General features: G+C 40.0%; 1 protein-coding gene across 8 annotated transcripts in view; it reads left to right on the plus strand.

Annotated features, from left to right (window-relative positions):
• herc1 (HECT and RLD domain containing E3 ubiquitin protein ligase family member 1) overlaps positions 1 to 21,392 on the plus strand; it is a 58,226-nt gene that overhangs the window by 14,193 nt on the left and 22,641 nt on the right. For 3 of the 8 annotated variants that reach the window (XM_067442419.1, XM_067442411.1, XM_067442456.1), the window contains exons 19-48: positions 266 to 439; positions 1,093 to 1,207; positions 1,298 to 1,418; positions 1,811 to 1,985; positions 3,756 to 4,038; positions 4,467 to 4,587; positions 4,676 to 4,727; positions 7,374 to 7,642; positions 7,731 to 7,955; positions 8,928 to 9,048; positions 9,130 to 9,367; positions 9,558 to 9,727; positions 9,813 to 9,968; positions 10,047 to 10,153; positions 10,232 to 10,342; positions 10,434 to 10,604; positions 11,272 to 11,511; positions 11,624 to 11,707; positions 12,275 to 12,804; positions 14,524 to 15,305; positions 15,807 to 16,023; positions 16,107 to 16,267; positions 17,928 to 18,044; positions 18,355 to 18,562; positions 18,721 to 18,836; positions 19,303 to 19,532; positions 19,884 to 20,152; positions 20,234 to 20,286; positions 20,692 to 20,892; positions 21,009 to 21,207. In XM_067442419.1, coding sequence (XP_067298520.1) covers positions 266 to 439; positions 1,093 to 1,207; positions 1,298 to 1,418; positions 1,811 to 1,985; positions 3,756 to 4,038; positions 4,467 to 4,587; positions 4,676 to 4,727; positions 7,374 to 7,642; positions 7,731 to 7,955; positions 8,928 to 9,048; positions 9,130 to 9,367; positions 9,558 to 9,727; positions 9,813 to 9,968; positions 10,047 to 10,153; positions 10,232 to 10,342; positions 10,434 to 10,604; positions 11,272 to 11,511; positions 11,624 to 11,707; positions 12,275 to 12,804; positions 14,524 to 15,305; positions 15,807 to 16,023; positions 16,107 to 16,267; positions 17,928 to 18,044; positions 18,355 to 18,562; positions 18,721 to 18,836; positions 19,303 to 19,532; positions 19,884 to 20,152; positions 20,234 to 20,286; positions 20,692 to 20,892; positions 21,009 to 21,207 — 6,016 coding nt within the window. The remainder of the gene's footprint in view (positions 1 to 265; positions 440 to 1,092; positions 1,208 to 1,297; positions 1,419 to 1,810; positions 1,986 to 3,755; positions 4,039 to 4,466; positions 4,588 to 4,675; positions 4,728 to 7,373; positions 7,643 to 7,730; positions 7,956 to 8,927; positions 9,049 to 9,129; positions 9,368 to 9,557; positions 9,728 to 9,812; positions 9,969 to 10,046; positions 10,154 to 10,231; positions 10,343 to 10,433; positions 10,605 to 11,271; positions 11,512 to 11,623; positions 11,708 to 12,274; positions 12,805 to 14,523; positions 15,306 to 15,806; positions 16,024 to 16,106; positions 16,268 to 17,927; positions 18,045 to 18,354; positions 18,563 to 18,720; positions 18,837 to 19,302; positions 19,533 to 19,883; positions 20,153 to 20,233; positions 20,287 to 20,691; positions 20,893 to 21,008; positions 21,208 to 21,392) is intronic. The other 5 variants (XM_067442434.1, XM_067442464.1, XM_067442426.1 and 2 more) reach the window with 4 other exon arrangements.

The raw sequence follows: 21,392 nt of genomic DNA on the forward strand, positions 1-21,392 counted from the left end.
ACCAACAACATAAAGCTTTATACATTTTTACATTTTCACATAAACTCCTGTATGATTTATGAGCTTGCTTCCCCATGGGGACCTCAGTTTAAGTCCCTATGGTGACACAACTCCCCATGAGTCGGTGTGCATTCAGGTTGAAGTCCCCGCTTGGATAAAAAAAAAAAACATTAACACACACTCAATTTGGCTTATTATGGAAGTCTATAAAGGTTGTGAATGCCATTTCATGTTGATGTCAAAGCTATGTGTGTATGTGTTTCAGATGCATGCATTAGCTCTCTACTCGAGGTGGCTCTGTGTGGAAATGAGGAACAAAGACCGTTTGACTGTCAGTTGCATTCTGACATGAGTGTGCTGGTCGATTTGGCCCTTGGATCAACTAAAGAGCCCACATACAGCCTGTGGACAAACTTGCAGGACTATGCCATCAGCAAGGGTAGGACACGAACACAGAACATATATTGAGGATTATGGAAAGAGTATTATGAATGATTCACTGATTAGCCTTACTTGCGTAAGTGCTTGCATAGTCTCAGAAGTCACACATTAACCTATGCAAACCTTGTAATGGCTTTTATTTCTGTGGTGTTAGGTAGGCCCACCCACAGTGAAATCTCAATGGTCCAAAATCTCACTAATAAGAATATGTTTATTATTTTATAGCGCCTTTCAAGAACCCAAGGTTGCTTTACAACACTACACACAATTTGTCTTGATGCATCTGATTTGGACTGTGTCAGTTTTATTTTATATGACATTTTTGTTTCAGAAAGCAATCTGGATCTAAGCATATAATTATAATTAGAGTAATATTTGAGTGTACATTGCTGTTTTGAAGTGCAATATTTTTCCACCATTACTGTCTGGTTACAGTACAAATAAAGCAATTGACACTGTTACAGCTGGTCATAAACCAGACCTCTATGGCTTCTTAATTATGAAGTTAGTGGATTTTAGTGGATATTTGTTAATTTATTAAATTTCACATTAGAATGATCAATTTGCAATTGTGCAAGCCAATGTCTTTGGCGTTACCTGTTCATTTAGTCTTTTTTTTGTGTGTATGTGTTTGTGTGTGTGTTTGTGTAGATTGGGATAGTTCGTCACTGCCGAATGAGGCTCTGTTAGACACAGTGTCCCGCTTTGTACTTGCTGTCCTACTGAAACACACAGGGCTACTGGGACAGGCGTGTGGAGAGGGGAGGTATGACATCATATCCTACATGACTACGGAGAAAGCCTCACTGTGGACACGATTAAAGAATTTCTCTCTTGTTTTTATGTCTTCCTGTAGATATCAGCCTTGTAAACTGTTGGCAGAGGTGTATCGCAGTGTTTATAAGGTGCGGAATCGCCTCTTGGCTTGCAAGAACATGGAGCTCATCCAGACCCGCTCATCATCACGAGAACGCAGAGTATGGTTTCATTACAAATTATATTATCAGCATAACAGTTTAATGAATAACTTTTTTTAAGCTTTAAAAAAGCATCTGGCATGCACCCCTTTTGCTTTGATAACAGCAAGCATGTGAAAGCATTTTGTTTTAAAAGGATCGTTCACCCAAAAATAACTTTTTTTTACTCACCCTCATTACAACTCATGTTGTCAGTCCTAATGATTTTATTTCTTCTTTGGAACAGAAAAAGATCATCTTAAAAATATGTGCACCAAATGGGGATTCATGAAAATGAGTCAAAATAAAATATATATTTTTTTAATGTTTTTGTTTCTAGAGTCCTGGGATTTTAATGTGTTCAGACTTTTGGACCTCACTATATGTAAAGCCATTTCTCATCCTGTGTGCAGATCTCTGATAATGTGGACTCTGTGGAGATGGACCCTCAGGAACACTCGTTCACCCGAACTATAGATGAGGAGGCTGAACTGGAGGAGAGAGACAGAGAAAGGGAAAGGGAGGAAGGACACCAGGAGCAGGAAGATGACGAGGAGGAAAGAGAGCATGAAGTCATGACCGCAGGGAGTGAGTTCAGACACATTTGAAGGGCATGTGTGCGTGTTGATGTTGGCTAATGCTTTGAGTGGCATGGAGCAAAGTTGTCACACACGTTCACACAATTTTGGTGTATTTTTACATTTTCCTGTCTGAGAACTATTACACTTAAACAGTTTTACACAACAAAATTCTATTCATCATTCCTAAACCATATGCTGCTATATTTTGAGTGAGATAAACAGAATTTTTACAACGCTATCGATTGAAGTTTGAAGACCAAAATTGAAGTTAATATTCACAAACGATCTCCTCCTTCAAAAATGAACAGCATACAGGTTTCGAATGACACTAGGGCAAATAATGACAATTCGAATTTATTACTCTGTTACTTTAAAGATATATATTTAGTAATTGGATTGACAGTGTAAATTGCACTGCTAGAATACACCACACAATATACACTACCGTTCAAAAGTTTGGGTTGCTAAGTTTTTTTTACTAAGGGGTTGCTAAGTCTCTGCTACTCACCAAAGCTGCGTTTATTTAATCAAAAATACAGTAAAAACTGTTACATTGTGAAATATGATACTTTTCTAATTGAATATATTTTAAAATGTTAATGTATTCATGTGATTCCGATTTTAGCAGCCATTACTCCAGTCTTCATTGTCACATTGTCTTGATTGATCCTTCAGAAATCAATCTAATATTCTGATTTGGTGCTCAGTTGTGCAAAAGAACATGGTTTATTTCATATATACTATATATATATTTGCATATTTAATGAGCTTCTGCTCCCCTTCTCAGTTCATAAGGGAGGGATTGATTTGAAAGCGGCAACCGGAATGATTTTTTCACAGGACTCATAAAAGTCTTTATTAAACAAACACAATGATTTATTTCTCATCCACATGCGATTGATTGGACTATTATTTCTGTATTACATGGCCCGCACGATCTGTGGATATAAGCGTGAACACATGCACACACATGCGCGCACGCCCAGAACAAGAACATATTATTTCTGCCGACGGGCATACATTTGATAGCTCGCCTGGGAAACACAGCCCCGGGACTACTATTAAGCATACATATAAAAAAGACGTTTTACTCACATAAGTTTGTTGCACCCTTCCTGTCGGATCCAATATAGAAAGCACAACATTGTGTCTGCAAACCCAGATCCTGAGACTTGTTTACAAACGAATTTGCAGTGAAATGAAGCGAACACACAAACATTCTTTCCCACATGAGCTGGAACTAAAATGTGTGAAGTATCACACATTCCTAATATTAGGATCCAAAGGAAGATTATGCAGTGAATGTTCTTCCACAATATCTTGCTATCTTCTTTGACGTGTTTATAGCTTGATCTGATGAGTCGGTGGGCGGGGCTACTGAATTACACTTGCTTATTATTCTGTAGAGGCATGTTTCGCCACTAGATGACGTCAGGATGAAGCACACAATCGTTTTCTGGGCCTGGTGCCTATAAAAGCTTTTCTTTGACTAACAAGGAAGTTTTCAGCTCTGAAACGTAAAGGATAATCTTATATTACCATGACCAATTACCTTTTATAGATCAAAAGCTCGAGGGAAAGTTGATTTCTCAATTCATCACCCCTTTAATGCATCCTTTTTAAAAAAAAATTATCTTGCTGTAGTGTATACTAATAAAACCTCCAAAATTGTTACACATGACTGTGTATTATCCAGCCATAGGCACTTAACAGCGTCATGCTTCTTGGCTGCTTTCCTAACCCGGTTGCTCTGTGTCTTATGTCTTGGCGGCCACAGAAATCTTTCAATGTTTCCTATCAGCACGGGAGGCAGCACGGGGAAGGGACCGAGATCGAACAGGAAGCATGAGTGTACAGGAAGAGCCGGCTCAGCCTGGTCCCGAGCGCAGGAACAGCACAACTGCTCAGGAGGGACAGGATCTTTACACCACCGCATGCAATGCTGTCATCCACCGCTGTGCAATGCTCCTGCTGGCCGTTAGCACGCCGCTGGCTCAACACAGCAGTCAGCAACCCCTGACAGGTGGGCTCAACCAGGACGGAGGCGGATTTATGCCGAGGTGAGTGACATTGTCATTGTTATCACGTACATGTAGCTGATTAAACAAGCGTAAACGTGCCTCGACTTTCATATGTAATCCTTATCTTTGAAGTCTGAAGGTCTCACAACTCGTTTAACTCTCCAGCGCTCTCGTGCGGCCCAGGAATGCCTGACCTACTTTTCAAGATTTTATATTATCCAGTTTGCAAGAGACCTTGTGTGCTGCCCTAATTCTGAAGCACCTTTTTAAGCTGACCCAATTGTAATTAGCTTAAAATCAGCAGCTACCTATCATTTCAGTCATTCGAAAACATTATTTATTAGTGGTATTCGTTTTATTATTGCAATATTACTATTATATTTAGGTCACATTTTTTATGATATGATTGTGTTATGGCCACTCATAGGAAATGTAACATTTATTTCCCATTTTCATTTTGTGTTTAGGAGCGAGAGCTTGTCAGCAGAGAGTCGGTCTATCCAGAGCAGTCCCAGCTACAGACTCACAAAATCCAGGAGTGAGTCTGATCTCTCCCAGCCAGAGTCTGATGAGGAGGGATACTCACTGGTTAGATTTGTGACATGCACACTACCTTATCTAATTGACTTGCTATATAAATTGCAATTATGTAACATGTCTGTGTGACCAATTTCAGAATGCAAGGAGGAATGTGGATCTGGATTTAGCTTTCACTCCTAAAAAAAGAGGTAATGTCCCCTCCCCCAACACTTTGACCCTCTAACAGTGGGACACACTGTACTGTTCTGTATTTTTGTGCAAGAGTCTTTCTGTGTACACATGCAATGTGTCTGACAGCTCTCTGTCAGTCTGTTTCTTCTACTTGGCTAAATGAGTCCATACATTTGAAGCATCTTCATGTTCTGCCAAAATTCAAATTGTCCCACAACTAATTTCTTCTATAAAATAGTAATTTCACTGCACATAACTATTAATGAACTATTAATATTGACTATTAATTTTTCACGTTCAGGCCTATACACCTATTATACACGTACCCTGCCTCCCATGTGCTGGCATCAGATCCGGTGGGTTTTGTTAAAATAAGGGGATTTGTTTGAACAAGAGATTATATGATGCCATTTAATCTGCTTATGCTTATTTTTTCTGTATGTGTTTTTGTTTGTATATTGTGTAAACAGTCATAGCTACGTAAATTAGACATTAAGGGCAAGATTTACTAACAGCTGCTTTAAAACTACTGTCAGGATTATTTACTAAAGACGCACAGTGATAAATTTGTAGGAGTTTCCCTTTCAGGCGCAAAATTCATGGGAGGAGAGTAGGGCTGGGACAACGCGTCGATGTCATCGATGACGTCGACGCAAAAAATACGTCGACGCAAAATATGCGCGTCGATTCGTCAGACTCAAAATAAAGATGGCGGCGCCGGAGAGTAGTAGCAACCATAGATGTACATAATAAAGTATATTATGTAATTAAGTATATTATTTATTATGTATCTCTATGGTAGCAACACGAGTGGCTCCTCAGACTTTCAGAAGTGCAAGGCTTGCGGGTTGGCCACAGTCTATGGGGTTGGCGCGCGGTGCGCATGGAGCATCACAGGCATGCGCGCACGCGTTTTGTTGTCACGGCTACATAAACAAATTTCTGCACACAGGAAGACAGATGTTTTGGCAATATTTGATGTATTTTTTTCACAAAAACAAACGTTTGCATCAAGTGAAAGCATCGGACACATTGGCTACGTTACCTACATAATAAGCTGTTTTAAATTTAAAATGTTTAATGTCTAATCGCGCTGATGTGACCGAGGGTATCCATCCTAAGTGAGCAGTTTCATCCCAGGACTATTCGGGTTTTAAACGGAATATTGGCGCCCATAATGCACTCTACATGTAACTTTTTTCACTGTCATGCCGCGGATGCGCGTGGCGTTTCTGTTGCGGGTCAGCCACGGGGCTGCGTGGCGTTTTCTCTGCCTTTGCACACTAGAAGCGTGTCTGACGCGGCACTGCTGCTGCTATTGATGCGGAGGGAAGCCCTATTCCTAATGTTAAACATAAATAGCCTACTGATACAGCAAAGAAAACGTCGGGAGTAGCCACATATCTATGGTATTGATGCCAAAATAGGCTACAGAACATTTTGTTCTGTATTGACAGGTTTAATATTTCAAAATCGATAATTGACGTTTTTTATTATTACAATTAGGCCTATATCTGCATTTATGTAAACCTACAGACTTTCAAACATGAAAATGTAATTTAATAATATGTATTCGTGTCAAAATGATATATAAATATATTTTCCTATTCTATTTTGCCTGGAGACGCTCCCAACACGTGAAAAATAGGCGCTCTTCTATTTCTAGCATGCACGCGTTTTCCGCGCGTCACAGGCAGTGTGCAAACTCCAACTTGTTAACATGTGAGCCGAAACAAAAACGGACACGCCACGCAGCCGAGACGCTCACGCTTGCAGTGTGTCCCCGGATTTGATTAACCAACTTGTTTATATTTAATCGATGGGCATAGACTGTAGGCTGAGTTGCATACATAGAAAAATCGTATAACATGTTTCTGTGTTGTAGGTTAATACTTATTTATTTGTGTGTGTGTGTGTGTGTGTGTAGCCTACTTTATGTTTTCAAGGTTTTATTGAATGCATTGCTCTTGTATAGTCTTACTTTGGAATTTTAAGATCAATAAACATATATTGCAACGTTAAGGAATTCGTTTTTTCATTCAGATAATTAAATCAACATGTATAAATTGCTATTAGGCAATTAATGGGGAGATAATCGGTAATCGAATCGTAACCGAATCGGACAGGAAAAATTAATCGTTAGATTAATCGATGCATCGGAAAAAAAATCGCCAGATTAATCGTTTAAAAAATAATCGTTTATCCCAGCCCTAGAGGAGAGTATTTAAATGAATCATGCGAGGTGATTTTATAAAAGCTTGCGCTCGTCAATTTACTGTTTAAATTACAATTTACATTATTTACTGCCCTAAAAAAGTGGCTTAAACCAGACACTAACAGTAGGTTGCACTGGTCATTATGGAAATGATCGGGCTGCATCTGTGTTCTTTAATTTGCGCGTCATCAGTAAATTATGTGCAGAACTGTCCACTCCCATAAGCACATTTATGGAATTCCGCTCTAACGCTAGTTTGTCCTGTTTAATAAAACTGGCCTTAATTTACATTTTTATTATTTACATTAAGACTTTCCCCATTTTCTCTTAAAAGCAGGCCTGAAAGTGTGAAAAATAATCTATATACACATTTTAAATATACATGTATTTAAGTGACTTATTTGCCTATTATTATAAATTTGTTTAACAGATTTTGTTTTTTTCCAAGGTTTTCTATACAGTTCTCCAGACTCTTCTGCTGATTGGTTTGGGGGACGCTCAGCCCGTGAGTGTTTGTATAGCTCTCCACATTCCTACGAAGAGTCAGACATCGATCTGAGCCAATCACTCAGGCTCCATGCACTCATCGAGAACATTGTGAACTTCATCAGTGGAGATGTTGGGAATGCTCCTGCGTTTAAGGAACCAGAAGAGAGTGTGTCCACCAGCCCGCAGGCCATTATTATAGCCATGGAGCAGCAGCAGAGCCGGGCCGAGGTATGTGCATTAATTTAATGTGTTTGTTACTGCAGATGCCTTCCACCGCCACATCTAATGCTTTTGTTTGTTTTATGTGTTTCTATAGTTGCGTTTGGAGGCTCTTCATCAGATTGTGGTGTTGATTTCTGGGATGGAGGAGAAAAGCAGTCAACCAGGCACTGGAGGTGGAGCTGGACGCATAAGCCTCAGTTTTCACTCTGCCTCTCTGCTAACATCAGTCAGACTGCAGTTCCTGTCGGGATGTTTCGGCCTGGGTGCCGTCAGTAATGGGGGAGCAAAGGGGGAGAGTGTCCAACTACACCATTACCAGGTAACTGGCATTGATCTAAACTTTTTTTAAAATTTTTATTTAATGTAATTTTTTTCAGATTAAAGCACAGGATTCAAAGGGTTTTTACGGAAGAAAGAAAAAATAAGAACTGTAAAATTTCCAGTTCTGTTGTAATTATGAAGTAAACTATTTGCAAAAAATATATATTTTTAACTATGCACACATTCCTAATATGTAAAAATGCAAAATGTTTTTTGTCACATCAAATTCAGTTATGATTTACATAAAACATTTGGTGAAATTTCATTAAAAATGTTGAGTAGTTTGCATCACTTGATATTACTGTTGGTTAAAGAAAGTTTTTATTGTAAAATAAAGCTAAAGTGTTGCATTGGAATTCGCCCTAACAGTAATCCCCGCCACCTTTGATTTGATTGTCCATCTCTCTCATTCTGACAGTGATGAGCACTGTTAGACCGCTGAGGCAGACCAACCCAAAAATGTAATATTTTACTTTTGTCATCCTAGCAACAAACTGAGCGGTGTCTAATGGAGTACAGCAGAGCAGCATCAAGAATATCAAATATTGGGGGGGACAATTTTACCATTTCTGAATATTTGGGGGGACTTGTCCCCCTCAGTGTCTATGGTGGTTATGGCTCTGAATTAGAGGTACTGGTAAAATGTTTTTGAATGTGTGGCATACCATTCAAAATGTATTTAGGTCCATCTTCAGTGAAAAACAAGCAATGTATTGCATTTCTGAACATAGTTGAGCTTCTTTGTAGGTCATGCTGACTTAAAATGAGTTAATTTAGACTGGGTATGTAAGCATAAGGCCTTATTAAGAAAATATCCCTAAAGAGCCAAAAAACTAAAAAGATCAGAATGGATGTGAGCATTTTGTTTCACAATAAACTGGGCATGGAAGAACTGAAATGGCTTTTCACAACATGCTGAAAAAGTTATAATTTATTAAATGATCTGCATGTGCTTTGTCTTTCCTTATAGGATGGAGTCAGAGCAGCCAAGAAAAGTTTACAGATGGACATTCAGACAGCTGTGCACAAGATATATCAGCAGCTGTCGGTCACATTAGAGAGAGCCCTGCAAGCTAACAAGCACCACATAGGTAATATTTTTGAGTATACACTACATTAATATTATATTTTACTATACTGAACCTAATTCACAATGCTGTGTGTGTTCCCAGAGGCCCAGCAGAGGCTTCTATTGGTGACAGTCTTCGCTCTAAGCGTGCGATACCAGCCTGTTGATGTATCATTAGCCATCTCCAGTGGCCTGTTAGACGTTCTCTCACAGCTTTGTGGAACGGAAACCCTGCTTGGACAAACACTGCAACTCCTGCACAAGCCTGCAGGCTCTCAGCTCAGCACTGCCCTTAAAGTGGCCAGCACCAGATTGCTACAGATATTAGCCATCAGCACCGGGTACACTCACAGACTGTTTACACCTGTTTTTTCATAGCCAATCTGAACCTTAAATGCTGTGTGTTTTAAATTATAATGCTAATGCCTGAATGTTCTTTAGGGAAATTCAGACTCGGTAGTGTAAACTGAGTGCTCAAATCTCACAGTGTTCAAAATGACTGACTGTTGCTCTCTCCTATCTTTTCATCAGGACATATGCAGATAGGTTGAGTCCTAAGGTGGTCCAGTCCCTGTTGGATCTTCTGTGCAGTCAGCTGAAGACTCTGCTGGCTCAGGCTGCTGGAAGCACACTCAATGCAAGTACAGAAATGCAGGAGAAGACTGACGACTGCGCAGATGCTCAGAAAAAAGATTTTCGAGGTAGGACACTAAGAGCTCAACAGCCACAAGCGTGCTATGTCAATTAATTTTGGGTTTTTTATATATTGCTTTAATTCTGGTGTAGCATTGCTACGCAAGACACATACTGCAGAGCTGCACCTCGGAGACTTCTTGGTGTTTCTGCGGCGCGTTGTCTCTTCCAAAGCGATCCAGTCCAAGATGGCTTCTCCCAAATGGACTGAAGTCCTTCTTAACATTGCTGCTCAGAAATGCTGTTCAGGTAATACAGCAATGTCCCGACAACATTATCTTGTCTATGTGCTAGTGGTTAGATTAGTTGAATGTATGTGTTTTTCAGGCATTCCATTAGTTGGTAATTTGAGGACACGGCTGTTAGCCCTGCATGTTCTGGAAGCTGTACTTCCTGCCTGTGAGAGCAGCGTGGAGGACCATCAGATGACCCAGGTCTGACTCCACACACCTGTATTGTGATTTTTGTGTAGCAGTGTAGCAGAGCTAAATTAAATCGATTTTGTATGGTAGGTGGTGGAGAGGTTGTTCTCGCTGCTCTCTGACTGTATGTGGGAGGCACCCGTTGCTCAAGCAAAACACACCATCCAGCTAAAAGAGAGAGAGCAGGAGCTCAAACTACAGGTAAGGGAGATGCAGTCAGTCAAGTATATTTACTCTTACTCAAAATTCACCTCTCCGATATGCCATTAAATTGCCTTTCTGGTTGTTTTAGGGTGAGAGCGAGGAGGAAGAAGAAAACTTGCCTATTCAGGAAGTGACTTTTGACCCTGAGAAGGCTCAGTGCTGTGTGGTGGAAAGCGGACAGGGACTTACACACGGCAGTGGGGGAAAAGGTTACGGCCTGGCCTCCACTGGCATTTCCTCTGGCTGTTACCAGTGGAAGGTTATACAGATTTTTTTGACGGTTCTGTTTGAAAGTTTGGGATTGATAAGAGATTTTTATTGCAAAAATATGAAAGATAAGAAAATCTTCAATTCTTAAAATAATTACTTTACTATTTGTATTATTTGATTATTTATACCTTAAATAATCTTTAAATGTGTACTTTAAATACTTTAAATATTATGTTTGTGTATTTTAAGTGGTAATTTATTCCTGTGCTGAATTTCCAGCATCATTACTCTAGTCTTGAGTGTCATGTGATCCTTCAGGAATCATTCTAATATGCTGATCTGGTGCTCAAGAAACATTTCTTCTTCTTATCACAGTTGATAGTTGTGCTACTTAATAGTTTTTGGAAACTGATACTTTTCAGCGTTCTTTAATGTTTAGAAAGCAGCATTTATTTGAAATAGATTGTAACATTATAAATGTCTTTGCTGTCACTTTTGATCATTTTAATGAATGCTTGCTGAATAAAAGTATTAATTAATTAAAAAAATTGAAAAAACAACAACTTTTGAACGGAAGTATGTTTGTGTGTGTGTACAAACGTGCGCACGCACACAGAAACATACATGCAAGCTGATAGCATAATATGTACATTCTTTCAAGATATGCGAGTATAAGTGCATATCTTTTTTTTTTTTCTCTTTTTTTTTTTTTTTAGTTTTATATCGTGAAGGAGAATCGTGGAAACGAGGGAACGTGTGTGGGTGTTTCACGCTGGCCCGTTCATGATTTCAACCACCGCACAACAGCAGACATGTGGCTTTACCGTGCATACAGTGGCAACCTCTACCATAATGGAGAACAGACCCTCACGCTGTCCAGCTACACACAGGGAGACTACATCACATGTGTACTGGACATGGAGGCGAGGACTGTGTCCTTTGGCAAGAATGGAGAGGTGCAGCCCACTCATGAAAACTCTCTTGTCAATAGCTGAGCTCTAACACCCATTATTTTACTTTCTTTTAACCGTATCTATGTATGCTAAACCATGTGGCTTTATGCGGCAGGAACCCAAACTAGCCTTTGAAGATGTCGATGCTACGGAGCTCTACCCTTGTGTCATGTTCTACAGCAGCAACCCAGGGGAGAAGGTAAGACGCAGAGATGTTGATTTAACACCTGTGGTCTTATTTATTTTGTCTAAAATAACACTGATAGACTCGCCATTTTTGACTGTTCGGACTGCATTACAATTATTGGTTAAAGGTCAGTCTAAGCTTAGATTTCTTTTGCCTTAGAGATGAAAGGAAAATGTATATCATGTTCGGGATGTAAACATTTTGGTCAATAGCAAAATTTTCAATAGGCATACATTGCAATGAAACAAATAATTTATTAAAATAACAATGAAAAGATTGTTTAGATAGCAACAATTGTAATATTTAAAGTATTTTATTTGTTTGAAATGATGTTAAATAACCCTGATAAATTTGGTGGTTTTTTGATTCTTTTAAAACAAAACTCTTAGTTGAAAATAAATTCTTGCTGTTATTTTGTACTACATGATCTTATCTCATATTTAGTTCAGACTGCAGTTGCAATCAGAACTAAAATATGATTAATAGCACTACCTAAAAAGTGAAAGCAACGAAAAAGTATACAGGTTGCCAAATTTCTACAGTTTTCTTTCTTGCTTTAACTCGTCCTCTACCCCGCAGGTAAAAATCTGTGACATGCAGATGAGGGGCACGCCACGTGACCTGTTACCCGGCGACCCAATCTGTAGCCCTGTAGCAACTGTCCTCGCAGAAGCCACCACCCAGCTGGTCCGGATCCTACACCGCTCGGAGCGCTGGACCCAAACCATCAACCATAGCATACTCCAACGCCTCGAGCAGATCAGGGGCTGTTTGCGAGAAGGAACTCCTCCAGCAGGGGCCACCAGACTGCGCAAGAGCCGCTCTGCACAGAGCCGAGATGAGCAGGATGAGAAGGAAGAGGAGCGAGAGGAGGAGAGAGGAAGAAGTGGACGGCACACTGCGGCAGATATGTCTGAGGCACACCTGCGGACGCTGTGCCACCAGGTGTGGCCGGTGTTAGCTGTAATAGGGGGAGTAGATGGTGGGTTGAGGATGGGGGGACGGTGTGTGCACAAGCAGACGGGGAGACACGCCACTCTGCTGGGTGTGGTGAAGGAGGGGAGCACATCAGCTAAGGTGCAGTGGGATGAGGCGGAGATTACCATCAGGTGAGAGATAGGTAGCCGTTTGCATGATTTATTGATCTGTAAATGTTGTATTGAGGCTTTTACCTTTTTCCTGCTCCCCAGAGCTCCTCCTTTCTATCTGGCCCTCTCTTGGTCTCTTTTATGGATGTGTGCCGCAACAAATTCTATTACAGATTACATGGAAATTTTGTAACATACTAGTCTAACAAACACCCAAAAGACTGTATAGGCTATCCATTGAATCCACTGAATGCAGTTAAAAAAAATCAGTCATATACATGTGATGTGCATTGTAATTATTTTACATTTAAATGTAAGCGTTCACTTAATCAGCGTTAGCCAATTATAAGTATATTTATTAAAAAGTCAAATAGGAATTGCAGGGACAATAAGAACAAACTCAATTTAAAAATTAATAAAAAAAGTAACAATTCAGCAGGTCAATGTATTGTATTGTACACGGGCACTGCTTGCACCTCCATGCTTGAACTCATAGTGTATGAAAAGTACCTGTACACATGAGAGGTGGTAAAATTGCAAGAAAAGCTTGACATGCACAGGCAACTATTCATTATTTAACCGCGGCTCATCTCACGTCTGATTACGCATCTTTAATATGGGTTGTAACTTAAAAATAATGCTTTATGTATGTTTTTGTCGATGGATATACATGCTGGCTTCTCAGTGATGCATTACAACAGTGATAATAGAAAAACGTGGGTAAAACGGTCTCTCTTTGTAAACTTTAATACATCCGAGTGCTGCCGTATGTTCGAAAATTACCAGTCGTTTTCTCTGTTATCACCCGGGTGCATAGCCAGAAGACGCAAATGAAAACTTGTGCAAGCTATGAGAAGATCTGTCTCTGCACTCATACGAAAGCGCGCACACATCACACAGCGCGCAAATGTTGAGTTCTCTTTCAAATTTTGCGCTTAAACAGACAAACTCACACAAAAAGTATGTCAACATGTCCATCTTGATGAGTATCCAAGCAGTCATGGTCTGAATATCCGTTAAGTGAACTTTATACAGTCTAGAAAGACTACGCAAACCGCTGCATTAGTCTTTAAAGGGGCAGTAGCCTTAACTGTTTAATGGCAAACAAAAGATGAGGAAATCACTCACTACTCTTGATTGAATAGCCTGTGTAAGTTTAATAAGGATTAATCTTTCATTTAAACAGTGAAATATGCAATTATTTTACATTTGATTACTTTATTCAATTTCTCTACCTAAACTAATGTTAGACCTACCTGAAAAACCTGAAAAGCATTGTTTATTTTATTAGTATCTTTGCTCAATAGTATTTATTTGCTGCTTGTATTTAAGTTTTCTTATTTTCTTTTTTATTTGACAGTAGTCCTTTTTTCCCTGAACGTAGCAAATACCGAACCATACCAAAACCGTGATACAAATCAAACTGTGACCAATTTGTACTGTTATACCCCCAAGCGTAACTTATGCGAGGGGTGCCACAGAATTTATGCCACAAAATTTTGGACATTTTCAAAGGGTGCCCTGACTGAAAAAAGGTTGGGAAACACTGGTTTAGTCGACTCGTCTCGCACATCCCTAGACTCTTTTTCCACTTTTCTTTCTCCCTAATCATTACATTGACTTTTTCCTTTGCATTAGCTCCATTATGTTGCATGTTCCCAGGCCCTCCTCCCTGCTCCCTCACTTTCTCTCTCTGTCTCTTTCTCTCTCTGTTTGGTTTGTCACTCTTTTTTATTGAAGCTTCCCCACTTTTTGGTCGCCCAGTGACACGCCATTGTACAACTTGGAGCCGATAGAGCCCCTTCCCTTCGACGTTTCTCGTTTCCGCGGACTCACTGCGGCTCTGCTACTGGACCTCACCGCCCTTGCCAGCCTGCAGGACGACAGCTCCAAATCCACCTCTAACCGGCGGCACGAACGGAGACACCGGCACGAACCCCAGGAAGAACGAGAGAATGAGACGCGCGCCAAACCGAAAGAGGGAACGGGAGACCTGCGTGTATCTCACAGCTTAGATGAGGTTCGAGCTCGTGCACCGCCCAACTCTCGCTCTGAGAGTGAACTGGCCACCTACGCACAGGATGCCACACAGCAGACTCCAACGGATGGGCGCCGCAGACTGCAGGAGATGGTGGTCACACGGGGAAGCTCACAGGAGGCGGCTGCACAGGTGGAGGTGCATGCGATACAGCTGTCCTATCTGTATCTGGGAGCAATGAAGACACTGAGTGTACTTCTGAGCTGTAGTAAATATGCCGAACTGCTGCTGATCCCCAAAGTGACGACTGATAGCGGTCATAATGCGGATTGCGCAAGCCCTGGGGTCAGCGTGTGTCAGGAGGAGGCGGAGCTGCGATCAGCGCTGCAGTTTCTGATGCGACACATGGTGAAGCGGGCAGTTATGAGGTCACCCATCAAAAGGGCACTTGGGCTAGCAGACCTGGAGCGGGCACAGGCTATGATCTACAAACTAGTGGTCAATAGCCTGCTTGAAGAACAGGAAGGCCACAGTTCCAAGCCAGGTACATTCAGAAAACATAAAACAAATCTGATATACATTAACCGAATATATAACACTACTTTTCAAAAGTTTGAAATCTTATGTTCACCAAAGCTGCATTTATGTGATCAAAAATACATTAAATACAGTAATATTTTCAATTTTTATTTAATTTAAATGTAATTTGATGGCAAAGCTGAATTTTCAGCATCATCACTCCAGTCTTCTTCAGTGTCAGAGAGTCGAAGTATACTTTGTAATTGTAATCACTATGTATTAGAACATTTAAATAATGGATAATTATTTTAAAGTCCATTGGTAGATAATTTTTTTGTTTCGACTAGTAATTAAACATTTTCTTAATATTTTGCAAGCTGATTTTTTTTTTCTATTAAAAAATTAAAAATATTGTTCCCTATCACAATAGTAGCAAAAACCCTTTATTTTCCATTCATCTTTAGATCCCAGATAGCACTCTCTTTCCACAGTTCTCTTCATAATGTATGTAAATGTGTGTTTTTAGTGGATACAGAGTGTGAGGAGTTAGAGGGAGAGCAACAGTTTCAGACTCCGGTCACCACCTCCCCCTCAGCTTCCAGCAGCACCTCCTTCATGAGCTCCTCGCTAGAGGACACTACCACAGCAACCACACCCGTTACCACTGCAACCACACCTGTTACAGATGCCGAGACTGTACCGGCTTCTGAATCACCTGGAGTGATGCCCCTCAGCCTGCTCAGGTACAAACCCAACCTGTCTTTGAGATTATGTGAACATTTCAACCTATGTGTCACGATTGATCTGCATGTGTATGTCTGAGCAGACAGATGTTCTCCAGCTACCCGACAACCACCCTGTTGCCGGCGCGTAGAGCTCAGACCCCTCCCGTCTCATCGCTGCCCACCTCGCCATCAGACGAGCATGGCCGAAGACAGAGCCTCACATCACCGGAGTCCCAGCCTACCAGGGCCAACACTAGGACAGGTGCAAATACACACAGTCACAATGTTTCTCTTCATTAATAAAATGGGGTTCAAATGTCTGAAAATACATTTAAAAATATGGCATTCAAAATGTAATTTGAATTGTTTTCTTGTTTTAATTTATTATTATTTTTTTGATTTAAAAAAAAAAAAAAAAGAAGTCTCTTGTACGGAAGAGGATTAGTGCCAAGCAAAAAAAAAAAAAAAAAAAGCATCTCGAGATTTAAGTCATTATAATGCGAGATTAAACTCGTTAATCAAGTCATTAAGCTACAATCTCGAGAATAAACTCATTAAATATCGAGAATAAAGCCCTATACTGATAGAGGACATGGCAGAGTTGGATCACTTAGTCAAGCTATATTTCAGACTTTCTTTCAGTAACAAAGAAATTCTATCAACTTTAGCTAATTATGACAAAATTATATTTATGTCCTCTATCAGTATAGGCTATGCAATGAACACTGATCGAATGCGTTTTTCTCAAGATTTTATTTAGACTTTTTTTCTCGAAATATAACGACTTTATTCTCGATATTTAATGAGTTCATTCTCAAGATTTTATTTCGACTTCTCGAAATATAACGAGTTTTTTCTCAAAACAGAACGACTTTATTCTCGATATTTAATGAGTTTATTCTCGAGATTGTAGCTCAACTTTTTTTCTCGAAATTTAACGAGTTTAATCTCGCATTATAATGACTTAAATCTCGAGATGCTTTTTTTTTTTTTTTTTTGGCTTGGCCCTAATCCTCTTCCGCTCACCAAGGGTCAATACATTTAACCAAAAATAGAGTAAAAGTTGTTATTGTGTGTACTATTTTGTTCAAAATCAAATACTCAAATTAAATGTCAATATATTATCAATCCTTCTTTCAAAATGTGTTTTTGTCTTCCCCTGTTCTAAGTGTTCATATTTTAGACCTGTTGTTTTTTTTTATTTATGGTTTTTGCAGAAAATTGTGTTTATGTCACTTACCTGTACGTGTATCTTCATATATATAAATAGGGAAAAGTTGCTCCAGCTACTTTGGTTTAGGAGTGGCATTGGTTAGTCACAACGAAAGTTTGACATGAGCATGTTCTTTTTTTTTTTTTAAGAATGCGACAAAGATCGTAATAAAACAAGAATTAATATTGGCCTGACTTTTTACTCAGGGATTTGAAATGTAAAAGCAACAAGGAGATGGCTTTTTTTGTATGTTAATTATTGAAAAATAAATTGCACTCTCTAGTTAATTTTAGAGCATTATCTCATATTCATCCATGATTTTTCATTTATTCAGCAGCCATTACTCCAGTCTTAAGTGTCAAATGATCCTTCATAAATCATTCTGATATGCTGATTTGATTCACAAGAAAAAAATCTTTTTTGTGTGTGTGGAAATTGTGATTCACAACCATTCAAAAATCCCCCCTCAAAAAAAAAGATGAATGCAGACTTGGTGTGCATAAGTGACATTTCAAAATTCAGATTTATATATATATATATATACTTGGAAATTACAACCTTTAGGATAATTGTTTTTTAGTTCAACTTTTCAGATTATGCTGATAATATAATTTTTAAAATCAGGGTAAAAGGGTCTGAGACTTTTATATGCGGTTATGTCCATAGAGATGTATCAAACAGCTGACTGTGTATGTTTATTCGCTCAAAGCATTATCAGACCCCAGCAGTCGTCTCTCCACATCTCCACCTCCTCCTGCTATTGCTGTTCCACTGCTGGAAATGGGATTCTCACTCAGACAGATCATGAAAGCTTTGGAAGCAACAGGTAGACGGATACTTACTCTCATAGAAATGTCATGTCTGATTCAGGATTTTTTCTTTCTTCTCATGTTATCATACTATCAAATTCAATTTTCTGTTTGTTTGTCCAAAAAAAAAAAAAAAAATGTTTGTGTTTTATGCTTGATTAACTGAGAATTCTTACAGCTCTTGCAGGTTGTTGGCCTTGTTTGTTTTGTTGCTTCTATTCCTCTCCCCTTTTTGTAAATCGCTTTGGATAAAAGCGTCTGCTAAATGATTGAATGTACATGTAAATCATATCAGACATTCAGAGTATGTTTTGTGTTGGTCTGTAGGTGCACGTGGTGAGGCAGATGCTCAAAACATCACTGTGCTTGCGATGTGGATGATCGACCATCCGGGCACAGCAGACTCCGAGGAGGCTGTGGACCCCTGCTCTGGGGCAGCAGGAGGGGGTAAGAGCACAGAGAGGAGTTACCTGCGCTCAACAGGAGACATCCCCAATGCTGATGCTGCGGAGGTGGAGGAGGGATTCGGTGATAGGTACAATATCTACGTAATTTGACACAACGTTTATATTATGTGTCTTTAATTACTATGTAATAAAAAAATGTCATGTACAATGTACTTCTTGTCTTCATGTTTTATTACAAACCATTATTGTGGCCATTTATCATTCTGTGACCTCTCTGTTCCTACAGTCCTGAAGGTCTTGATCAAGACTCAGCCTCTGCAGGCCCCACTCCTAGAGGACGCTCTGCAGCCAGCAGGAAGCACCGCTTTGACCTTGCTGCACGCACTTTACTAGCTCGTGCAGGTACGCTCTAGGGATCTGCAAATATACATGTTTTCGACTAGTTGTCTAAATGAAGCCCTGTGTAATTTGACTGGTTCAACTGACCCCATAAGGATTTTTATATACACTACCGCTCAAAAGTCTGGTGTTGGTAGGATTTTTAATGGTCTTGAAAGAAGCGACACAAACAAAGTCTGCATTTGAATATATTTTAGTTTTAATATATTTTAAAATATATATTTCTGTGATGATACTGCTGATTTTCTTCAGTGTCACATGATCCTTAGACGATTTGGTGCTCACTTGCCTTGCTGAACAAAATAAGTGTTAATTTCTTAAATATATTAATAATCTGTATAAGTATGGAATCTGGACAAAATGTATGGAAAATGGATTAATTTTTATACATGCGTGTATGCATAATCAAATTTTACAACATTAATTTGTAACAGTTGTCACAACACTAATATTGTGTTTTGTTGTGTAGCTGGACTGTACCGCTCAGTTCAGGCACATCGAACTCAAGCCCGTCGAGAAGGTTCTGGACTGCAGCAGGAATCTGGGCCTCTCGGGGCGCTGTACGACTTCAATCTGGACGAAGAGCTGGAGCTGGAATTGGATCAGGAAGCCATGGAGGCCATGTTCACCCAGGAGCTGGCATCCGACTCAGACATTCTGGGAATGTGGATCCCGGAGGTACTGGACTGGCCAACATGGGTGTGTTTGACAGCAGCCTGGGGCTGCCGCTGCTTTACTACTCACCTTTAACCCCTGCACGGCTGAACACGAACCTACACGTTAGTTTAGAGCTGCACATAATGTATTCGCATAGTTTGCTCACTCACGCCCTGACAATAGACACAGACAAACTTCTGCTGAAGCACAGCAGCTCTCACACTCACTAACACCGGTGCATGTTTTACTGGCACAGTACGAAAGCAGCAGATGCATACTGGGATGCTTCAGCCCTATTCCATGTTCCACTGGGTTTCATTTGGTTTCAAACGTTTGTTGCACAGCTTACTCTTCCATCTGACTGCAGTTTTGTTTCATTTGCTTGTGTGTTAGCATGTGTGTGAGTCGGAGGACCGCGATGAAGTGGTCGTGTGTGAGCTGTGTGGGGTCAGCGTGTCCAGCTTCAACCAGCACATGAAGAAGAGCCACCCGGGCTGCGGTCGCAGCGCCAATCGGCAGGGTTACCGCAGCAATGGCTCCTATGTTGATGGCTGGTTCGGAGGGGAGTGTGGAAGTGGGAATCCCTATTACCTGCTATGTGGCAGCTGCAGAGAAAAATACCTCAACATGAAGAGCAAGATCAAAGGACCACTGCCTGAGAGGTGTGCTTTGTGTTTGCATGCATGTGTTATCTTAGCGAATTCACAACAATCTGATGTATTTCACTGATCTTTGCTTTTCAGGTATAAAGGTCAAGCCCCAGACCTGTTGGGAAAGCAAGATAGTGTGTATGAAGGTATTAAGTGTCTACATGCAAAACCATACCAGAAAACAAAAATAATTTGCTGGAATTATTAACAGTCACTACTGAGTAGATGTGTAACGATAGACTCATGTCACGATACGATCTAGATCACGATACTGAACTCACAACATTGAAACTATCGTTATATTTTAAGCCAAAATAAGGAAGAGTTTTTATTATCTCTTCAGAAGACCTGGATTATAACTTTTATACATACAGTAAGTTGAGTATAGGATAAATCTAACTAACATAACCATGAATCATATAGTTTACATCAACGATACAGATCTTAATTTTATATTGCAATATCTCGATATAATGATGTATCGTTACACACCTACTTACTGATATATGTCAGGGTAGATGTGTCTAAATATATGTGGATTTGTCCTGCAGAGGACTGGGACATGTTGGATGTGGACGATGCAGAGCGTCTAACGGGTGAGGAGGAGTTCGAGTTGCTCTCTGCTCCGTTGGGTCTTAGTGAGCGCAGACCTGTTCCTGAGGCTGTCCATTTTCCTGACACAGACCCTCTCGGAGCCTCTGTTGCCATGGTCACTGCCACCAACAGCATGGAGGAGACTCTCTTACAGATAGGTACAATAATAAAATTAAGCGATTAGGTGAATTAAATGCATCTCATTGATTTATGGTGTAAAAATAATTTCACTGATTATAGTCTAAGATGTTTGTATGTATGTGTATTTCTATAGATGTAAAACCTGCTCTGTCTATAGGTTGTCAGAGCTCAGTGGATAAGAGTTCATCAGGTCGGTTGTCTTTGGGGGAGCAGGCGGCAGGTCTGCAGACCCCTGCTGATCGCCTAGTGGCTCTGAAAAGAGTCACTGCAGCTGCACAAGTCCTGTTGGCCAGAACAATGGTCATGAGAGCACTGTCCCTGCTGTCAGTTAGGTTAGTGTTGATGTGGCTGCTTTTTTACATTCTCAATATCTAGTGATTTAGACTCAGATAGAGGAGACAGATACAGATACAGATACATAAATAAATATATGAATAACCTAAAGGATTATTAGGAACTCCTGTTCAATTTCTCATTAATCCGATTATCTAATCAACCAATCACATCGCAGTTGCTT

This window comes from Pseudorasbora parva, chromosome 1 (assembly GCF_024679245.1).
Source record: "Pseudorasbora parva isolate DD20220531a chromosome 1, ASM2467924v1, whole genome shotgun sequence".
In the NCBI taxonomy this organism is placed as follows: domain Eukaryota; kingdom Metazoa; phylum Chordata; class Actinopteri; order Cypriniformes; family Gobionidae; genus Pseudorasbora; species Pseudorasbora parva.